The sequence below is a fragment of the Hippopotamus amphibius genome, chromosome 12 (genome assembly GCF_030028045.1).
Source record: "Hippopotamus amphibius kiboko isolate mHipAmp2 chromosome 12, mHipAmp2.hap2, whole genome shotgun sequence".
In the NCBI taxonomy this organism is placed as follows: domain Eukaryota; kingdom Metazoa; phylum Chordata; class Mammalia; order Artiodactyla; family Hippopotamidae; genus Hippopotamus; species Hippopotamus amphibius.
The window spans coordinates 88,010,617-88,030,439 of record NC_080197.1 but is presented as its reverse complement, the minus strand read 5'-3'; the positions used below and the strand labels follow the sequence as shown (position 1 = coordinate 88,030,439).

At 45.4% G+C, this 19,823-nt stretch overlaps 2 protein-coding genes across 5 annotated transcripts; one reads left to right on the top strand and one right to left on the bottom strand.

Moving 5' to 3' along the window:
• The first annotated feature begins 3,694 nt into the window (after window positions 1-3,694).
• On the top strand, window positions 3,695-11,524 carry CCDC65 (coiled-coil domain containing 65). 2 transcript variants are annotated; one of them, XM_057701342.1, is made up of 8 exons: window positions 3,695-4,008; window positions 4,595-4,762; window positions 8,346-8,515; window positions 8,910-9,048; window positions 9,877-10,074; window positions 10,278-10,496; window positions 10,862-11,014; window positions 11,128-11,524. In XM_057701342.1, exons 1-8 carry the CDS (start codon window positions 3,877-3,879, stop codon window positions 11,443-11,445), a joined length of 1,497 nt encoding a protein of 498 aa, XP_057557325.1. In that variant the 5' UTR covers window positions 3,695-3,876; the 3' UTR covers window positions 11,446-11,524. The 2 variants fall into 2 exon arrangements, with proteins under 2 accessions (XP_057557325.1, XP_057557326.1); XM_057701343.1 differs by lacking the exon at window positions 4,595-4,762 and having other exon boundaries at window positions 3,718-4,008.
• A 355-nt stretch (window positions 11,525-11,879) lies between these two features.
• Window positions 11,880-18,483, bottom strand: FKBP11 (FKBP prolyl isomerase 11). Of its 3 annotated transcripts, none has more exons than XM_057701344.1 (6): window positions 15,759-17,330; window positions 15,508-15,573; window positions 15,081-15,168; window positions 14,751-14,784; window positions 14,336-14,406; window positions 11,884-12,118 (listed from the first exon to the last, which is right to left on the bottom strand). In XM_057701344.1, the coding sequence occupies exons 1-6, from the start codon at window positions 15,885-15,887 to the stop codon at window positions 11,901-11,903; spliced, it is 606 nt and encodes a 201-aa protein (XP_057557327.1). In that variant the 5' UTR covers window positions 15,888-17,330; the 3' UTR covers window positions 11,884-11,900. The 3 variants fall into 3 exon arrangements, with proteins under 3 accessions (XP_057557328.1, XP_057557327.1, XP_057557329.1); XM_057701346.1 differs by lacking the exon at window positions 11,884-12,118 and adding an exon at window positions 12,127-13,831 and having other exon boundaries at window positions 15,759-17,668; XM_057701345.1 differs by lacking the exon at window positions 15,508-15,573 and having other exon boundaries at window positions 11,880-12,118; window positions 15,759-18,483.
• Window positions 18,484-19,823: the final 1,340 nt, after the last annotated feature.

Sequence of the window (19,823 nt, the reverse complement as noted above, 5' to 3'; positions counted from 1 at the left end):
TTCGATCCCTGGTCTGGGAAGATCCCACATGCCGTGGAGCAGCTAAGCCTGTGTGTCACAACTACTGAGCCTGTGTGCTGCAACAACTGAAGCCCTAGCACCTAAAGCTCATGCTCCGCAACAAGAGATGCCACAGCACTGAGAAGCCTGTGCACCGTAACTAAGAGTAGCCCCCACTTGCCCCAACTAGAGAAAGCCCGTGCACAGCAATGGAAACCCAATGCAGCCAATAAATAAATAAATAAATTTACATTAAAAAAATAAAATGTGTCATTTAAAAAATAAATAAAGTGAAAGTTGTGGAATCTGGCCCCTCCTACAACCAAAAGAGAGGCACAACGCCTTACGGGGCCTCTTCAGATTTTGAAGGCAGCTTACTCCTCATTTGGGTGTGTTGCTCTGGCCCATTTACCAAGTGACCTGAAAAGCTGCCAGCTTTGCGTGGGGCCAGAACAAGAGAAGGCTCTGCAACAGGTCAAGCTGCTGTGTAAGCTGCTCTGCTGCATGGGCCACACAATACAGTAGATCCAATGGTACTTGAAGTGGCAGTGGCAGACGGGGTTGCTGTTTGGAGCCTTTGGGAGCCCCTATAGGTGAATCACCGCACAGGCCTTTAGGATTTTGAAGGAATTCCTGCCGTCCTCCACAGATAACTACTCCTCTTTTGAGAAACAGCTCTTGGCTTGCTACTGGGTCTTGGTAGAGACTGAATGTTTAACCATGGACCACCAAATTACTACATGACCTGAGCTGCCCATCATGAACTGGTGTTATCTGACCCACCAAGCCATAAAATTGGGTGTGCAAAGCTGCACTCCATCAAAAAAGTAAAGTGGTATGTAAGAGATCAGGCCTGGGTAGGCCCTGAAGGCACAAGTAAATTACATGAACAAATTGTCCAAATTCTCATGGCCTCCACAACCTTCTCTCTTCCAGCCTGCACTCATGGCCTCAGGGGGAGTTGCCTACAATCAGTTGATGGAAGAAGAGAAGACTCAGGCCTGGTTTACTGATGATACTGCACAATATGCAGGCACCACCCACAAGTGAACAGCTGCAATGCTACTTTTGGGGACATCCTGAAGTACATTGTGAAGGGAAATTGTCCCAGTGAGCAGAACGTCAAGCAGTGCACCTGATTGTTCACTTCATTTGAAAGGAGAAGCGGCCAGACCTGTGGTTATATTGATATATCAGCTCCTGGGCTGTGGCCAATGGCTTGGCTGAATTGTCAGGGACTTGGAAGGAACATGATTGGAAAATTTGTGACACAGAAATTTGGGGAAGAGCTATGTGATAAAACTCTCTGAATGGGCAAAAAAGTGTGAAGATATTTGTGTTCCAAGAAAAAGCCCACAAAGAATGACCTTAGCAGAGGAGGATTTTAATAGTCAAGTGGATAGGATGACCTGTTACGTGAATACCAGACGATCTTTTTTTCCCAGCCACCTTTGTCTTCACACGATGGGCCTATGAAGAAAGCAGCCGTTGTGGCCAGGAAAGATGTTATGCATGGACTCAGCTACCTGGGCTTTCACTCACCAAGGTCAGCCTGGCTAAGGCGATCACTGAGTGCCCAATCTGGTAGCAGCAGAGACCAGCACTGGGCCCCCCTGCATGGTACCATTCCCCTGGGTGAACAAGTTGGTTATACTGGACCACTTCCATCATGCAAACGGCAGTGTTTTGTTCTTAATGGAATAGATATTTACTCTGGATACACATTTGCCATCTCTGCATGCAAGGCTTCTGCCCAAATTACCATCTGTGGAATTACAGAATGCCTTATCCACCATCGTGGTATTCCACACAGCATTGCTTCTGATCATGGAAATGACTTCCTGGCAAATGAAGTGTGGCAAAGAGCCCATGCTCATGGAATTCACTGGTCTTACCATGTTTTCTGCCATCCTGAAGCAGCTGGTTTGATAGAATGGTGGACTGGCCTTTTGGAGACTCAGTTACAGTACCAGCAATAGTGGCAATCCAGGCAGACTACTAGTGGCCCAGACCCTTCAGAAATGAGAGTTTGGGTCACCCCACCAGGTAAAGAACCATGACCAGCTGAGGTGCTTGCTAAAGGCAAAAAGAATGCAGAATGAATAGTAGAAGAAGGTAGTTATAAATTTCCAGTACAACAACATGACCAGTTACAGTAATGTAATTTCTGTAATTACAGGACTGTAATAGTTATATTTCCTCCTTGTTTTGTTATGAATATGTTTGTGTATAAAAATAAAATATCTTTGTTTTCCCCCCTCTTATTCCCTATCATGTAATATAAAATGTATTGACTTTATATTATAATATTTAAGTACTATGACCTTGTTATTGTCTTTATTTGCAGATTAGGTATGGTTTAAAAAGATGTGTATTGATGAGTGGTGGACTTGTGATGGTAAATTTTGTGTGTTAACTTGACTGAGCCACAAGTTGTCCAGATATTTGGTCAAACATTATTCTGGGTATGCCTGTGAGGGTATTTCTTGATGAGATTAACATTTGAATCAGTAGACTGAGTAAAGCAGACTGCTCTCCCTTATGTGGGTGGGTCTTATCCAATCAGTTGAAGGCCTGAATAGAATAAAAGGGCTGAGCAAGAGGGAACTCCTCCTGCCTGACTGCTTGAGTTGGGACATTGGTTTTTTCTGGCCTTTGGACTTAGACTGAAACATCAGATGGATGGAGATATATATTTTATATTTTAAATATATTTAGTATTTATATTTTAAATATTATGTATTATATATTTAGAATATTGGTTCTATTTCTCTGGAGAACACCAATACAGGCACTATATCTCACATTTAAAGCAACTTTATTAAGGCACATTTGTATGTCATAATTCACCCTTTTCAAGTATGTAATTCAATGACTTTTTTTACAGTCTTTATTATTTATTTATTTATTTATTTTTGGCTGTGTTGGGTCTTTGTTGCTGTGCAGGGGGTCTTTCTAGCTGTGGCGAGTGGGGGCAACTCTTCATTGTGGTGGCAGGTTTCTCATTGCATTGGCTTCTTTTGCTGCAGAGCTCGGGCTCCAGGTGCCCGGGTTTCAGTAGTTGCAGTGTGTGGGCTCAGTAGTTGTGGCACATGGGCTTAGTTGTTCTGTGGCATGTGGGATCTTCCCGGCCCAGGGATCGAACCCCTGTCCCCTGCATTCACAGGCAGATTCTTAACCACTGTGCCACCAGGGAAGCCCTCAATGATTTTTTTAACCCAAATTCATCAAGTCCAATATAAATCAGATTTAGAACATTTTCATCAACACAACATGATCTCTCATGTGTATTTAATGTTAATCTCCCCCCTCCCCCCATCAAGCAATTTGTAGTCTACTTTCCATCTTTATAGCTTTGCCTTTTCTGGATATTTCACATAAATGGAAACTTAACAATATGTGGCCTCTTGTATCTGGCTTCTTTGGGCATGTTTTTGTGGTTTATCCACATTGTAGCATGCATGCATGCATAGTCTGTTCCTTTTTTACTGTTGAGCAGTATTTCACTATATGGAAAGAGCATATTTTGTCTACCATTCACTTGTTTTTGGACATTTTGAGAAGTCAAAAGACCCTCTCAAAAAAACTGACTGCGGTCCTCCAGCGGACAGAGGGCGCTCCAAGCCAGGGCCTCTTCTGCTAGCTGTTACAGCGCCATCTTAGCGAGATACCCGTTGCTAGGAGACGGAGATGCGTCTTTTGGTTTGGGAGCCCTGCCTCACCGCTATCCCAGGCTCTCTCTTGCCTGAGGTCTGAGATCTAAGGTGCCACTACTCTCCAGGGGCAGTTCCAGAAGCCTCCTTTCTGGGGACATTTTCCTCCTATCCCCTCTAGCGCTGGCCGTGGCAGGCGGAGGATCCTCGCCCAGATCCAGCTATGTCTAAGAAAGAGAAAAAGGCCAAGATGCCCCTGTCGGATGAGGAGCAGCTGCTTCTGTTTCAGCAGAAATTGCTGGCAGAGGAGGAGATGGTCAAGAAGAAAGAGAGGCTCCTGAACCAGTTCTTGAAGGTGATGGATTTTTGCATTACTCTCTGCCCAACCCCACCCACCCCCTGCACTGATCCTGCCGCCCTGACCCTGTCATTGTGGTAGCCTCATTTTCATGCTACCCTCCCCTCCTCTGGAAATCTGAACACCCAGATATACTTAGATTTCAGGCAATATTGTCTGGGGGAAGGGGAAGTTCTCTATGAAGCATGGAGGGAAGAAAGTGGGATAGAGCTGGACAATCACTACTGAGCCCCAGAACTGGGACAGTAGGTGCTCTCAGATGTCTGAGCTGTCTGAAATTCTGATATTCTCCCTCGAGATGGGCCATTACAAACAACATCCTGCTCTGATGCCTCCACTCAGAAGGAAATTCACCTTAGCCCTCTCTAAAATGTCATTGAGCTGTTCCTGTCTTACTTCAGACCCTCCCAAAACAAGAACAGGAACTCCTGAATATTAGCCATCAGGAGTTTTGGTCCCTTAGAAAAGACAAAGGGTAAGATGTCAGTTGACAAACTAAGTGTGATCTTGTTTGTTATACCATATCAGGACTTTTAACCCTGACCTCTGGGAGGGGTGGGGGGTTATTTATTCGTTCACACAGGACAAGCTGGCTAAGGAGGAACACAACAGTGCTCTGAACCTTAATAAGATTAACACACAGTGGAGAACAGTCCTTCGGGAAGTCAAGACCAGAGAGCTTCATAAGGACATTGAGATCCTCAGCCAAACATTTGAACGCGTGGTGGACTGCAAGGACAGTGTTATCAAGGCAAGCTCTCTTCCCAAAGAAACATTTGAATATGGCTGTCTTGATCTCAATAGAATGGGCCTAGTGAATTAATCTTAAAGCCCTCTCAAGACACATGAAATGAAAAATAGAATATTGAGCTGTCATCCCTCTCCCTCTGTTAGAGGAGCCATTCTGCTTGGTCATCTACTGCCTCAAACCAGTACTATACAGTAGTAGAGTTGTGAGGCACAGTAGACATCACCCAATGACTTGAACTTAGTCCTATATCTTCATTTCAATGTGAGAGGACTCAGTTCCAGAGAGGGGAACCAGTTTGCCCAAGGTCACACAGCTAGTCAGCGAGAGAGCTGTGACTACAGCATGGATTTCCTGATTCCCACTCCAGTGCTTGATTTAACCAAATTCTGTTTGGCCTCTGATTCAACTTCAGTGGCCCTGGATGAGGTTGAGAAGATCTCCATCAGTAAGAGCAGTTCTGGATCTCTAAGCAATTCAGCCAAACAACTTTATGCTCCTGGGAGGTTCTTGAGTTGAGTACATACCATCTTTTTTTTCCGAGGGAATTTTTTCTCTTGAGTTCCAAATCCCTGTATTCAGGATCCCTGGATATCTGTTCCTGGCTGTTTCGCTGTCCTCAAACTGAACTCATGAGCTCCTCCTTCTCTGGCCAGCCCCATTTCCCATCCTCCACAATCGGATCTTCTTCATACTCTCTATTTGGGGGGCTGGTGCCATTCACCAAATCACCCAACCCAGGAATCTGGGAATCATCCTAGTTTTTGCTTCCATTCCTGACTTCTGTTACTAAGTCTTGTATAAATATTCTGCTTAAATACTTTTCAAAGTCACACCCTGCTCTTCTTCCCTGCTCTCCTGCTGTAGTTGAGACCTGGGCATTGTCTCTCTTGCAGTAGTCTCTTATTATCCAGCCTTTGTGCTCAGCTGCCTCCAGATGATTGTCTACACAACCACCAGGACTATCTTTTCTTTTCTTTTTTTTAATTTTTATTTATTTTTTGGCTGCATTGGGTCTCCATTGCTGCTTGCAGGCTTTCTCCAGTTGCAACAAGCAGAGGCTACTCTTCGTTGCTATGTGCGGGCTTCTCACTGCAGTGGCTTCTTTTGTTGCAGAGCATGGGCTCTAGGCACTTGGGCTTCAGTAGTTGCAGTGCATGGACTCAGTAGTTGTGGCACATGGGCTTAGTTGCTCTGCGGTATGTGGGATCTTCCCGGACCAGGGATCGAACCCACGTCCCTTGCATTGGCAGGTGGATTCTTAACCACTGCACCACCAGGGAAGTCCCAAGGATTATCTTTCTTTTTTTTTTTTTTTAACTTTTTGTTTATTTTTTACAATAAACTGCATCTATTTAGAGTGTACAGTTTGGTATCCCAGTCTCCCAATTCGTTCCCCCCCCAACCCTCCCCGCTTTCCCCTTTGGTGTCCATATGTTTGTTCTCTACATCTGTGTCTATTTCTGCCTTGCAAACCGGTTGATTTGTACCACTTTTCTATAGTCCACATATATGTGTTAATATACAATATTTGTTTTTCTCTTTCTGACTCACTTCACTGTGTATGACAGTCTCTAGGTCCATCCATGTCTCTACAAATGTCCCAGTTTCATTGCTTTTCACAGCTGAGTAATATTCCATTGTATGTATGTAGCACAAATATCTGGTCCTGTTACTCCACTGTGTAAATCTCTATAGTGGCTCCCCTATTCTACAGAAAAAATCAAAATTCCTTGGAAGGAACATCAAAGCCCTTCATTATCTAGCCTCTATCTGTACCTTTCACATAGCCAGCCTTCTTTCCTGTGCCTTTGCACATGCCATTCCCTTCATCTGCAATTCTCTTTTCCCTATCTCCCTAGTTTTCCTGGCAAACTCTTACTCCTCCTTCAAGAGTGATACAAATGACGTCTCTTCTGTGAAGCCTTCCCCAGTGCTCTTAGTCAGTTATAGGCACTCAGTCCTTTATATCCCATTGTCACTGGGAAATCATCCTCATAGCATTTTCCATGTTATGCTGTAAATTTTTTTCAGAATTTATAAAATGGGAATTTAATGTGAACTTTATACCTGTTTTTTGATTTTTGTTTTCAGAATTTGTTGTAATTTTCTGTTTATATAACTTTTCCTGCTGTAAGACGTCAAGCTCCTTTGGGAGCAGTGAGAATGTCTTTTCATCTCTGAATCCTCCGCATCCAGCACAGTGCTGGTACATAGCAGGTTTCGTAAACATTTGTTGAGTGAGTGAATAGTCTTCCATCATCAGCACCTATTTCAGAAGATCTTTTTCATACTAAACATGTAAAAGCTAGCAATATGGTAGTTTACAGTGAGTGGATCATGTGGGCACTGGGTAAGTGCTTTTTTGCTTCATTCATTTTAATTTTAATTTGTTTTACTTTTTTGAATAGGTAATTCACTCACATTATTCAAAATTCAAAAGATAAAAAAGTTATATATAGAGAGAAAAGTTCCCTCCCACTGGTGCCTTTCAGCCCCCCAATGCCCCACCCAATAATTATATAGTTTCACAAGTAAACCTTTTTTTCCACAAATGGTAGTATTACATAGTGTTCTGCCCTTGCCTTTTTCACTTAGTGATATATCCTGGGGATTGTCCCACACTAGCCCATAAAGAGCTTCTCATTTTTTTTTTAACAACTGCATAGTATTCTGTATTGTAGTTTAACATGTTGCTTTGTCCTCGGTATTTCGTGTGTCTTGGTAATTCGATCTAGAAGCTTGCAGGTGGTGTGTTCTGTTATGAGGCACATTTGTGATGTTAGCAGCTGTTGATTATCCATTAATTCATTGGGGGTTGCAAAATGCTGATTTTCTAGTAGCATCATTTTTTCATATATTAGTTTGCATTATGAGTTTGCATACTTCTATAAAGAGATACTAGCATTTACCATTCAGTTACCCAGGGGTATATTTTCTATAAGAAATGCTTGACTCTTTCTCTTCCCTTTATAAACCAGTTAAAAAAAAAAAAAGGATAAGTTGTGTGGCATCCTCTAATGGTAACTGATTTTTAAGTATCCTGATAAACTCATAATCAAACATTTGATATTTTTTAATCCATTGCAGTTCTTATCCTATTGATGCTCACACGGTCTCTTTTCTGCTAGTGGACGTGTTCTCCTTATTTATTGCTACATCACAAACCACCCTAAATTAGCGACTTACAACAACAATTTATTTCACTCTCTCACGGTTCTGTAGGTTGACTTAGCTTACCAGGGAGGTTCTCGCCTGGCATCTCTCATACGGGTTTTCAGTCAGATGTCAGTTGGGGCTGCAGTCATCTAAAGGCTTGACTGAGCGGGATGTGTAAGATGACTGGCAGTTGATTCTGACTGTCTGCTGGGAGCTCAACTGGGCTGTTGACTGGAATGAATGCTTTCACATGGCCCCTCCACCAGCACTGGCTTCTCACATTCAAAAGCGAGAGAACCGGAGCTCCCAGAGCCAAAGAATTGGCTTCAGGAACTAGGGAAGATAGGAACTAGCCAGCCGAATACCTTTTTATTTTCTCACACAGGTGCCATTCAGCCAAAATGGTAACTCTGTGTTTCTTACCCAGTCTTTAGCAAAGGACCTGTCAGAAGCCGAGGAGCAGTATGCCCATGCCCTGCGCAGCCACTTGCATAACATCGACCAGCTCTTGGCCCTGCAGAGATGCCGGCTCAACCTCCTAGAGGAAAATTACAACATGGAACTGGAGACCCTAACCAAGGAGTTTGAGACAGAAAGGTATGGGGGCCTAAGAGGAGATATGGGGGGTTGAGCCCAGGAGAATGCCTAGAGCCTATGTCAAGATGCTGCCTGTAAGCAACCACCCACTTTCAACTATCAGATCCTACCCATCTACCTACATGGTGGACAGGGATGGGAAGGAGACTTTTCACTGCAGCCTTTTGTACTTTTTGATTTTTGTATCATATGAATGTATTACCTATTCAAAAATCAAAATAATCATTCATTCTTTCTGGCCCTGAAAAGAACAGAACCCACTCTCCCTCTGTTCTTCTTCAGTACCTAAGAGTTTGTACCATTCATATAGTTTTATTACATACTGCTTTACATTGTCATTATTGGTCCATATGCTTTAAGCCTCAGAGCAGGGACAGTATCTTATCTCCTATAGGAAGACAATTCTTGACCAACATGAAAAAGAGATTCACTACCTACAAGATGTCTTTATGGCCATGGAGCAGAACTACATAGATTCTGAGTATGAAAGCAAGCTGGAGTTCCAGAGCATGTGGGACGATCTCAAAAACAAGGTACAGAGGGAGAACAGACAGGCAGGAGCTGGCAGAGAAGTGAGAGAAAAGTGCTCAAGGCTAGTAGAGCTAGAAGAGATCCCTTTAACCAACATAGTCAATAAAATGCCTGTTGCTGCTGCAGGTATCCCAACTGCTTTTTGTAATTTTGTGAAAATTGGTGGGGAGGGAAGACCATGCTGAAATGTCAAGGAAATGCATTTTAGAGCTGACACACACCAAGGAAATCGTCTGGCTTCACCCCTGATTTGTAGATGAAGAGATTAAGGCCCAAAGAAGTAAAATGACCTGCCAAAGTCATGCTGCTGGTCTGTGGTAGCACCAGGGGGAAGAGTCCAGTTCTCCTGTCCCTTGGCCCCAAGAGCTTTCACCACCCTGGAGGCTGCACACTTAGCCAGCCCGCAGACCGGGGTTTGAGGGGTGAGGTGCTTTGTTTTTATTTTGCCCCATAATGTTGCAAACAAATTTTTATAAGCTTTCTACATTTAAAAATTGGGAGATTTCACATAAAAATCCAAAATTTCAGCATCCCTTGGAAAATTTAAAGATTGGTAACATTGGGCCACATTTCCCAATGGGAACATTCATGTGGAGCTGAGCAGCTGTGCCCCACCACCCCCCACACCAGTGGAGCATTTCCTTTCTGGCTTGCCATCTAGCCCGCAGCACTTATTTATATCCTCTGCCTGGTCTCTGTAGGCATTTTCACTGGCAACCTCTGCACCATGCTGTGCTACAAACAGTTCAAGAGGGGGAGGTTGCTGGTGGAAGTGAAAGGACGCTAATAGGGTAATTCCAAGCACTGGCTATTTTGGGGCCACTTCCCAGAATTTAGAAGAGAAGCACTTTCTAAGACTGCAACTGGAGAATATAGTAGAAGATCTGTGGAGAAGATTCCAGGATGCACTCAAGAATTACACTGATGCCACAGAGGATCGAAAGATTGCCTTCGAGACTTTAAAGGTGAAGGACGAGAAGAGCTCCAAAGAGATTGAAGCCCAGATGAAAAAAATACAGAGACTACAGGTTAGTGCAGCCAACCTGAAAGACTCGCTGCTTTAACTGTTCCATTATCCCCTGTTCTTCTTTCCCCAGTTTCCACTGAGCCTTATCACTGGCTGGGGAAAGATGGTATGCTCTGATGTCAGTCCCCCAGACAGTCCTTTTGCCTGCTCACTGAAGACCCTCACCTAGTCAAGTGTTTCCTCTAATCTCCCCTGTTCCTCTAGGATTCCATACTTATTTTAAAAGGCAAGATCATGGTGCACAGCCGCGAGACTGAAGAACAGAACCAGGACCTTCGTGACGACAAGGAGTTGGTCCTGGTACAGCTGCGAAAACTTAAGGCCCAGAGGGTTCAGGCCCGGGCAATATCACAGGAGAACTTAGTCAAACTCACTCTGCAAAGTAATGCCACCCTCAAGGCCCTGAGGAAGATTGTCGACAAGGTAACAAAGGGGAGAGGGCAGCCAGGAGAAAACCAAGGAACCCGGCTTCCCGCGAAGTGAAAGGGGTTGGGGAGACACAGAGGGCTTCCCCCTGCTTCCTGCCCGAGTGCACACTTGCAGTGCCTGTTTTATTCCATGTTGCCTCTCCTCTCACATTTTAAATTAAATGAGTTAATAATGAATTTTAGAAGAACAGAAAATACTTGGAATGGTGCTTGGCACATAGCTCTCTGTGTTGGATGTCTTTATTACTTTTGTCTCCCATTTGGATAAGTATTTTCCCTGGATTGAAGCAGGGGAACCAACTCCACTATTTCCCCTCCCCACCCCTTTCCTAATAAAAGGTCTCTTCTTGCTTCCAATAGGGTGAAAAGATCCTTAAACTTGCTGAAATATGTAGGAAATTTGAAACAGAGGAAGAAAAAGTGCTGCCTTTTTATTCATCAGTATTGACTCCAGAGGAACAGGAGGAGATAGAGAAAACTGACCCAAAAGAGTTTAATGAGGAGTTGGGAAAGGTAAGCTTCCTAGGGCCCGAAGGCCACCGCCCAAGCCTGGGGATGACAGAGCATTGGGCTGCCCTTGCTAACGGGTCCTACAACACACCTTCTCCCTTTAACTCAACTCCCAGGTGATAATGGACTATATAGGGATGGAGAATTTCTGGAAAAGGTACAACAAAGTGAAACTGGAGCAACTGAGCCTTCAACACAGACGTGTCCAGTTGTTAGAAATCAATGAGAAGCTGCGGGAGATGCTCAAGCAGTACTTGGATGGCATCTCAGTGAGTGATGAAGTGCTGAGCCAGCTCAACCCACTCTTCATCGTCAATCATCGCAGCAACTTAACCCAGCCCCCGTCCATGCCTACAGCCCAGCCAGGTGACAAAAAACCTCCAACCACTTACAACACCATTGAAGCAGCCCATGTGATCTCCCACATCCTGTGATACAAGGAGAAAATCTCTTTTCAATCCCATAGAATGTTTTGAGAGACCTGAGGACTTCGCTATTAAAAATCTCCATGGATTGTATGAGCTCCTTATATCTTTGCCATGTTGGATAGAATAGTCTACTTGGAGGACACTAGGAATACAGTGGCTCTAGGGGGTAGAGGGAATAGCTAGGCAACTACCCTGAGGCTTACTTCTCACTGATGTGACTCCTTAGTCAGGACACCATGGGAGTCAAAACACATACCTTCAGGACCCAGAGATCCTATGGTCCTTGGGGTAAGTTAAGACAGGACTAGGAGGGCAGGAGAAATGATCCAAAGTCTTCAATCATGCCAGGCAAGACCCAACTAAGAATGCCTTTTGCCCCAGCCCTTTACCTTATTCCCATTTACAAAGGTAGCCGCAGATAGCATCGTGTGAAAAAGGCAAAGATTTTTTAAAATTGTTTATTATTTCTTTTTGCTCTTGTTTCGTTTCTCTTCCTTGAGCTTCTTTTTGGAGACTTTAGGTCTGCTGGCCTTTTTGTACAGGTGATACCCAATGAGGCCCAGAAGGGTTGGCACCATGGCCATGCCTACTAGAGGCAAAATGCCCTTCACCAGCTTTTGCCAGTAGTTAGCTCGGATCAGTGCAATCAGCTCCACATCAAAATGCAGCTCTGCATCCGCTGGAGGCAGAGAGGACGTGAGGGTTAGAATCCCTGTGCATTTTATCCAGGACTCAGAATCTGAACGAAAACAGGGAGGGCAGACCACACCACAGCAACAACTATAAAGCTAGCAAGATTTAAATGTGGGGCTTTCTCTTTTTTTTTTAAGAGTGTACAATTTGGTATTTTTTTTCTTATTAGTAATGTATATATGGCAATCGCAATCTCCCCATTCCCCCTCAACCCTCCCCGCTTTCCCCACTTGGTGTCCATATGTTTGTTCTCTACATCTGGGTCTCTGTTTCTCTCTTGCAAACCAGTTGACTTGTACCATTTTTCTATAGTCCGCATATATGTGTTAATATATGATATTTGTTTTTCTCTTTCTGATTCACTTCACTCTGTATGAGTCTCTAGGTCCATCCATGTCTCTACAAATGTCCCAGTTTCATTCCTTTTTACAGCTGAGTAATATTCCATTGTATATATGTACCACATATTCTTTATCCATTCATCTGTTGATGGACATCTAGGTTGCTTCCATGTCCTGGCTACTGTAAATAGTGCTGCCATGAACATTGGAGTGCATGTGTCTTTTTGAATTATGGTGTTCTCTGGGTATATGCCCAGCAGTGGGATTGCTGGGTCATATGGTAGATCTATTTTTAGTTTTGTAAGGAACCTCCATACTGTTCTCCATAGTGGCTGTATCAATTTACATTCCCACCAGCAGTGCAAGAGGGTTCCCTTTTCTCCACACCCTCTCCAGCATTTACTGTTTGTAGATTTTCTGATGATGCCCATTCTCACTGGTGTGAGGTGATACCTCATTGTAGTTTTGATGTGCATTTCTCTAATAATTAGTGATGTTGAGCAGCTTTTCATGTGCCTCTTGGCCATCAGTATGTCTTCTTTGGAGAAATGCCTATTTAGATCTGGGGCTGAGTTCTCTTAAACAAAGGCAGAGGCAGAGGAGGCTATCTAGTGATAGTCACGTTTACCTCAAATACACTAGTGCGGCTTGTATTCACTGACAGTTCTTTGACAGGACAGGAAAACTTTCTGTGAAAAGTACTTATAAAGTCCGTTTATAAGTTAGAGAACCTCTGTACTAACTGTATTCCATTTCTAAACAGCCACATGGATAGAATCTTTGCAGGGCTAAAATTAATTGGATTTAAACTAGATTTTAAAATTTCACCAACCAATAAGCACACTCAATGTGATTGTTTAAAAAAAAAAAAAGGGTCTTTCAACATAAGGGCTGGTGAGGAAAAAGCATGTGGTTTAGGAAGTACGGAGTGGAGGGATGAACAGGAGTGAGTTGGGGGAGCAACGCAAACGGCAGAGCTGGAAATGAGAAGGTAACAGAGCTTTGGGTGAAAGAATTTCCCTTTAGTCCCTGACCCTCTCTCTGGGTCTCCACCTAAGCTGGAACTAGGATAAGAACTTTTATCCCAATACGCTGAAGTACAGCTCATTTTAGCTAACAGAACATTTCTTATAACCAAAAGCAAGAGATACGCATCTTGGGAAATCTGTCCAGTCTCAGGCCTTCAAAAATAGGTATCAGCAGTGGCCTGTGAGGGCTTTTAAAATTAGGGGGTAGGCTTGGCTTTTAAAAGTTGTTTTTTATTTTGTTTTGAATCACTTGACTATGATCATCTTCGCCATCTCTTCCCTGGTGGAGGCTGAAAGGAACAGTGGAGATGTGGTGAGAAGCCATGCCAACTGCACACACGACGGTTTGGAGTTGTAGGAAGAGGGCAGGAAAGAAGTACACAGCTCTCAGAGAGGTGGCACAGGCAGCAGACCCATGTGACTCAAGCAGGTGTCTCCTCTCTAAAAAGTTGCTGGCTGCCAGAGGACAAGCCAGGTGGCTTTAACAGGTTATATGTCTCTACTCCCTGCTGGTGATCTGAGGTGGAAAAAGGTGGCCCTGCAGAAGGAGGCCTCAGCCACTGCTGTACCTTTCAGCAAACTTGGTTTAGACCTTCTCAAGCTCCAGACAAAGTGCATAGCTCCTGGTATATGGCTCTTAGACTAAGACTGGTTGTTTTGTTTTGTTTTTATTTTTTTGCTGCACAGTGCGGCATGTGGGATCTTAGTTTCTGGATAATGGATTGAACCTGCACCCCTTGCATTGGAAGTGCAGAGTCTTAACCACCGGACCACTAGGGAAGCCCCTGGGGCTGGGTATTTTGATAGTCAAAGAGAGAGGCCTAGTCAGATTACCTGGGATAGACGGTGGAAATCCCCGTTTTCCATAGGCCAAGTGAGAAGGAATGATTACCCTTCGCTTCTCTCTGAGGGAAGGAATGTGGGTCATAGCCAAGGTGGGACCAGGTGGGTTAGCCATCTCAGTCCATCTGAAGCCCCACCAACAAAACCCTCTGGACATTCACACTCAAAATATGAACTTTCCCACCTGAGCACCAAACAGGTTGATCAGCCAAGGTGTCCATCCCCCCACATGTCTCAACACCAGAAAGCCTGAGGCTTCATCCAAAGCCTCAATGCCCAATGACCTGGACCTGCCCAGTAGGAAGCTAAGGCCCATTCTCCCACCTCCTCTAGGAGCTGGCATAGCAGAGACAGCCTCCACCCATGCAAAGGGCATACCCAAGCCCACCGCTACCAAGATACTCACCCTACACACATGTCTAGAAGGCTCTGCTCCAGACCTTGAGGAAGAAGACACAACTGAATAGGAAACTACCTACATTCCCCAAATCCCAGGAGAGGAGGATCAAAGGCTCCCCTCTGACCCTCAGTTAAGCTCCCCACTTCTGGAATCTCTGGCTTCCAAGGTGGTATGAGGCAAGAGGAGCACTAGAAGTGGGGTTTGAACCTCAGGAGATGGCTGGTAGAGCCCTGGGGTCTTACTCCAGAGGACATTTGCACTGTAGCTTAGGGGCTGAAGAAGCTAAGAAAGGGCTTAGGTTGGGAAGAAGAGGAATGGGAGGTACAGCTCACATACCTGGTATCACCTGCTTTTGGCCAAGTTCTATAACCAGAGGGTCTCTGGTCAGAGACGTGTCAAAGATGCGTCCATCTACCAAGCTGCCCTGGGGGGAAAGAGCACACCTAGTACTTCTCCCTCCCAGCAGGGCGCGCACACACCTTGCAACTGCAGACTAGCATTTCCCTCGGGGCAGAAAGGAACAGGAAGCCCCAAAAGGGCCGGTACTTCTCGGAGATACCCTCCACCCTTCACTTCTCAGGGCCCGGGAGGAACTGGCAGAAAAGCAGGGAGGGGAAAAGGGTAGGGAAGAGAAGCACCCCTCCCCCCCGCCACGTGCTGGAGGACCCCAGAGCCGGAGTTACTCCCGAACCGCCTGCCACGTGTCCAAGCCAAAGCTGACGTGTTTCAGCAGGGCCCCGCCCCGGCCCCCCAGGCCCCTCACCGAGTAGTGTATGTGAAGTGTGTCTCCAAAGGCAGCAGGCTCAGCACACGGTTCCGGGGGCTCCACCTACGATCGCACTACAGGAGTCACGGAGGCTCCTCCAGAGATCCCGTTCTTGCCCCTAGACTCGGCACCCCCAATTCAGTCCCCGCACTTCCTTGCCTCCCCGCTCCCAGGCTCCTTGGGACCCCGGCATTCTCCTCACAAGGCCCGACCTCCACAGCGCCCGCCGGGGACTCTCTCCTCCTCACCAGGGTCTCCACTTGGAGGGTCCGGACGGGACTTTCGGTTTCGAACCCAGCCTCAGCCCGGCACGCCGCCCCGCTCAGCAGCAGCAGCAGCAGCAGCCGGAGCGGGAGAAGCGAGGCGCGCAGGGTCATGACTGGAGGTGGGGAGGCACGGGGCGCCCAGGACAGCCTGGTGGGTGGCAGCTGCTAGGACCGCAGTTCCTTCAGCGCCCAGGCCAGACTGGACGGGACGGGGCGGGTCGCGACGCGAGCCAGCTCCTCCTCCTGCGGCCCTTCCTCCGCCGTGTCCCCACCTCCTGCCGGGAGGAGGCCGCGGGAGCTCTCCCTGCCCTCTGAGATCCGCGGTTGCCGATTCTGACCTGTTAGCCGTTCGGTCCCACAGCGAGGGACCGGGTCACATTAATTGCGCCCATTTACGACTACCTATTGTGTTCCAGACACTTGTCTGTAATCCTCAAAACCACCTTGATAGGCAGGCATAATTGTTTCCATTTTACAGATGAACTGGGTGTTCAGGTTAAGTAACTTGCTCAAGGTCATCTAGCTAAGTGTTGCCGGAGGCCGGATTCAAACCCAGGACTACCTGAGTCCAGCCAGTGTGCGCTGTGCTCTTTCCTCTTAAAGATACATGTGTCCTCACACGTATCCTGGCAGTGTCTGGCTGCCTGGCTCACCCCATTCCAGCAGTCGTCAAAGGTTGTATCCCTCTCCCACATCCAGCCCTTCAGCTTAATCTCTGGAGGGCATACAACCAAAAGGAGGCAGGGTGTCCTTAGAGTAACTGAAATGAGCACGGGGCTATTTTACTCTAAGGATGGGGTGAATCCCTGATCTTTTCCTCTTACATTACCATTTCCTTTCCCCTTTCATCAACAAACTTGTGAAATGGGCAGCTACAGACACCCCTTCTATGTGTGTGCAAGGGCTTCGGTTTTTAAAAAGAGTTTTTAAGTTATTCGAGGTGACCCTACCAATCCCCTTCTGCATGATTTAAGCCCTCACTGCCCACTCAGGCCTTGGGTATCTGGATTCTGCTCCCTCAGAAGTCATGGGTGAGCTCACAGTCACCATATTTTGGGTCACTTCTTAGGCCTTGTCCTCTTTAGCATCTCTCTGGTCCATGATGCCATTGAGCTGACTGCCCTCCCAAGCTCTAGACGTGACTGTGTACTGGGTATCTCCAGCTGGATGTTTGACCACCTCAAATCAACACACACGATACCATACTCATTCCTCTTTCTCCTTGCATCCCACCTGCAACAATCTAGACTTCACTCCCAATTTCCTGTCTCTGTTCCTAGTTCTGCTATCAGCATTCTCTTTGATTCTTCTCTCACCCCCCACATCCAACCAACCTCCTTTGGATTCTCCCTCCACGGCCTCTCCAGCTTTTTCTTTTCCGTTCCCATGGCCACCACCCTAATTAAACCTTCACTATTTCTCTCTTTTGGGTTGCCCCCTCAGCAGGAGGGAATTTCTGAGGGTGATGGAATTCTAGGGATGTGGGTTACATGGGTATATACCTGTCAGAACTTATCAAACTGTATGAGATCTGTGCATTGCACTTTATGCAAATTATATCTCAAATTTTTTAAAAAGGAAAGAAAAATCAAACACAAATAAACTATATTTCCATGTCTCCCTTAAAGTTGGATAAGGCCACATGACTAAGTTCTGGCCAATAAGACATAAACCAAAGTGTCTGAAATATTGTCCTAGACTTCCAGGGAGGCTGCTTAAAGGGAGTTAATTTAACTAAGAAGTGTGTCATAGTGGTCCACCTTCTCCCCCCAGTCTCCTTCCCTTCCTTCTTTCTGTTGCCTGGAATATAGGTGAGATGAATATAGATAAGATGAATTATATTCTAGCAGCCATGTTAGATCATGAGGTGACCATGAGGATGTAAGCTACATGCCAGGATGGTGAACAAAAAGAAGTCATCAGAGACTGATAACTATACAGCCACCATACCAGTCCTGGATTGCCTACCACTAGACACCTTTTAACTGAGGTAGAAATGAACTTCCACGGACTTCCCTGAGGGTCCAGTGGTTAAGACTCTGTGCTTCCAATGCAGAGGGCACACGTTCAATCCCTGGTCAGAGAACTAAGATCCCACATGCCTCGCAGTGTGGCCAAAAAATTAAAAAGAAATGAACTTCCATCTTATTAAAACAAACAACAAAAGAGTAATAAGCCCCTCAGCCTCAGCCTCTCCCTACTCTGGCCCATTCTGTACACCTGCTGCTATCTGTTCAGCTTCAGTCATATTACCTACCTGTCCACTAAAAAGCCTGCCATGCCCCCACATTGTCCAGTGAATTAAATTCAGACTACCTGAATGCCAATTGACAGCTTTCATCATCTCGTCTTAACTTGCCTTTCCAAACTTGGCTTTGATTCCATTAAACTGAAAGCCTTTTAAAGACAGGAACCTCATTTTTCTCATTTCTATATTCATTCCCTAGTATGATGTCTGACACATTAGATGCTTGATGTTTATAAATTGAATCAAATCCCCTCCACGCTCGTGGCATCAGATGAACCTGCATTGTGTGTTTTCATCTCTGTGCGCAACTCACGCTCTTCCTTCACCTTCAAGCTCCCTCCAAGCCAAGCTTGAAGATCACCTCCTCTGTTAAGTCCTGATCCCCTTAGCTATTAGTGACTTCTCTTATTTTTGAACTTCAGGCAAATACTTGGAGACTTTACTGTATTTTCCCTTGTGTTGTGGTTATTTGTGTATTCCCGCTCCTCCCTCCCCCTCTCAACAGCGAGCTCACTGATGGCAAGGGCAAGGTTGTGATCATATCTGGAGTCCCTTAGGTGCCAGCTGCACAATACCCTCCATATAACAGATTCCAAATATGCTTTGAGTAAATATTATACTATATAATACTGAGAAACCATTAAAAAGGAAAACCTAACTATACTAACATAGAAAAGCTCCGAGACAAACATACATACTTTAAAAAAGCTAGAATAATAGATGTGATATGAGCCCCTTTATATTTTAATCCCTCCCCAAATATGTGTAGATACATATATTTAGAAAAGGAACTAGAGGATGCACACCGAACAGCTGAGGGTGGTTACCTTTGGAGACAGAGTGAGCAGAGGGGAACAAGTTCTCCATGTTGCTCTGAACATCTCTGTATTATTTGGCTCTTTTGCAATAAAAATTATTTTGGTTATAAAAATAAATTTTTAAATTAAAATACTGAATGAATGAACATGACATACAGCAAATCAAAGGCAATGTGTGGGAGGTGTTGAGAGAGTTGTGGAGCTAAAGGAGCCAGACCAGGAAGAAAAACATCCTTGTGATTGGAGAGGTCATGGGCAGCTTTGCAATATCTTAAAGGAAAGTAGTATTTTTAAAGAAGTGAGAAAGAGTATAAAGGTGGAGGGCCTGATATTTGGAAAAAATGAACAGACCAGTTTGGGTAAACGTATGGGATTTAGCCAGAAGAGCAGACAGAGGTAATTGGGAGAGAAAAGTAAGAGCTGGTTGTGGAAAGCCTTGAGTGGCAGTGGAAACTCAATGAAAGTTTTGGAGCAAAGGGGTGACCATGCATACTGCACTGAGGCGTCAGCTGACATGGAGGTGGACGGCTACTGTCTGGTCCAGCTCTGGGGCTTTGTTTGGTAGGTAATCTGAACAGGAAGAGGTGAGAGAGGATGGTAGCAGAAAAGGGCAAAACTAAGACACCATCGCCCACAGAGGGCAGCACAAGCCCTCTTGGACCCAGAAGGGAACATGGAAGAAGGAGCTTTCTCCTTGGATTAAGCTAGGAGGAACATGAAGGACAGGAGAAAGGTGAGAGATGGTCCTGGGAAAGGTAGGGGAGTTGGCCCAACCCTGACTCGAGGCACAAGTTAATCAGAGGGCCACTGGAAAGGTTTCTACCTTCAAAGGTGTCTGTGTCAGCAAGTAGGAGAAACTACCACAGGCCCCTGGTTTCCAAGACTCATGGGGCACCCAGCATGTCCAGCTGGGTCAAGGACAATGATGTTTTTTTCATTCATCAAGGTTGAGTGCCCACTATGTGCCACATAGTAAGCAAG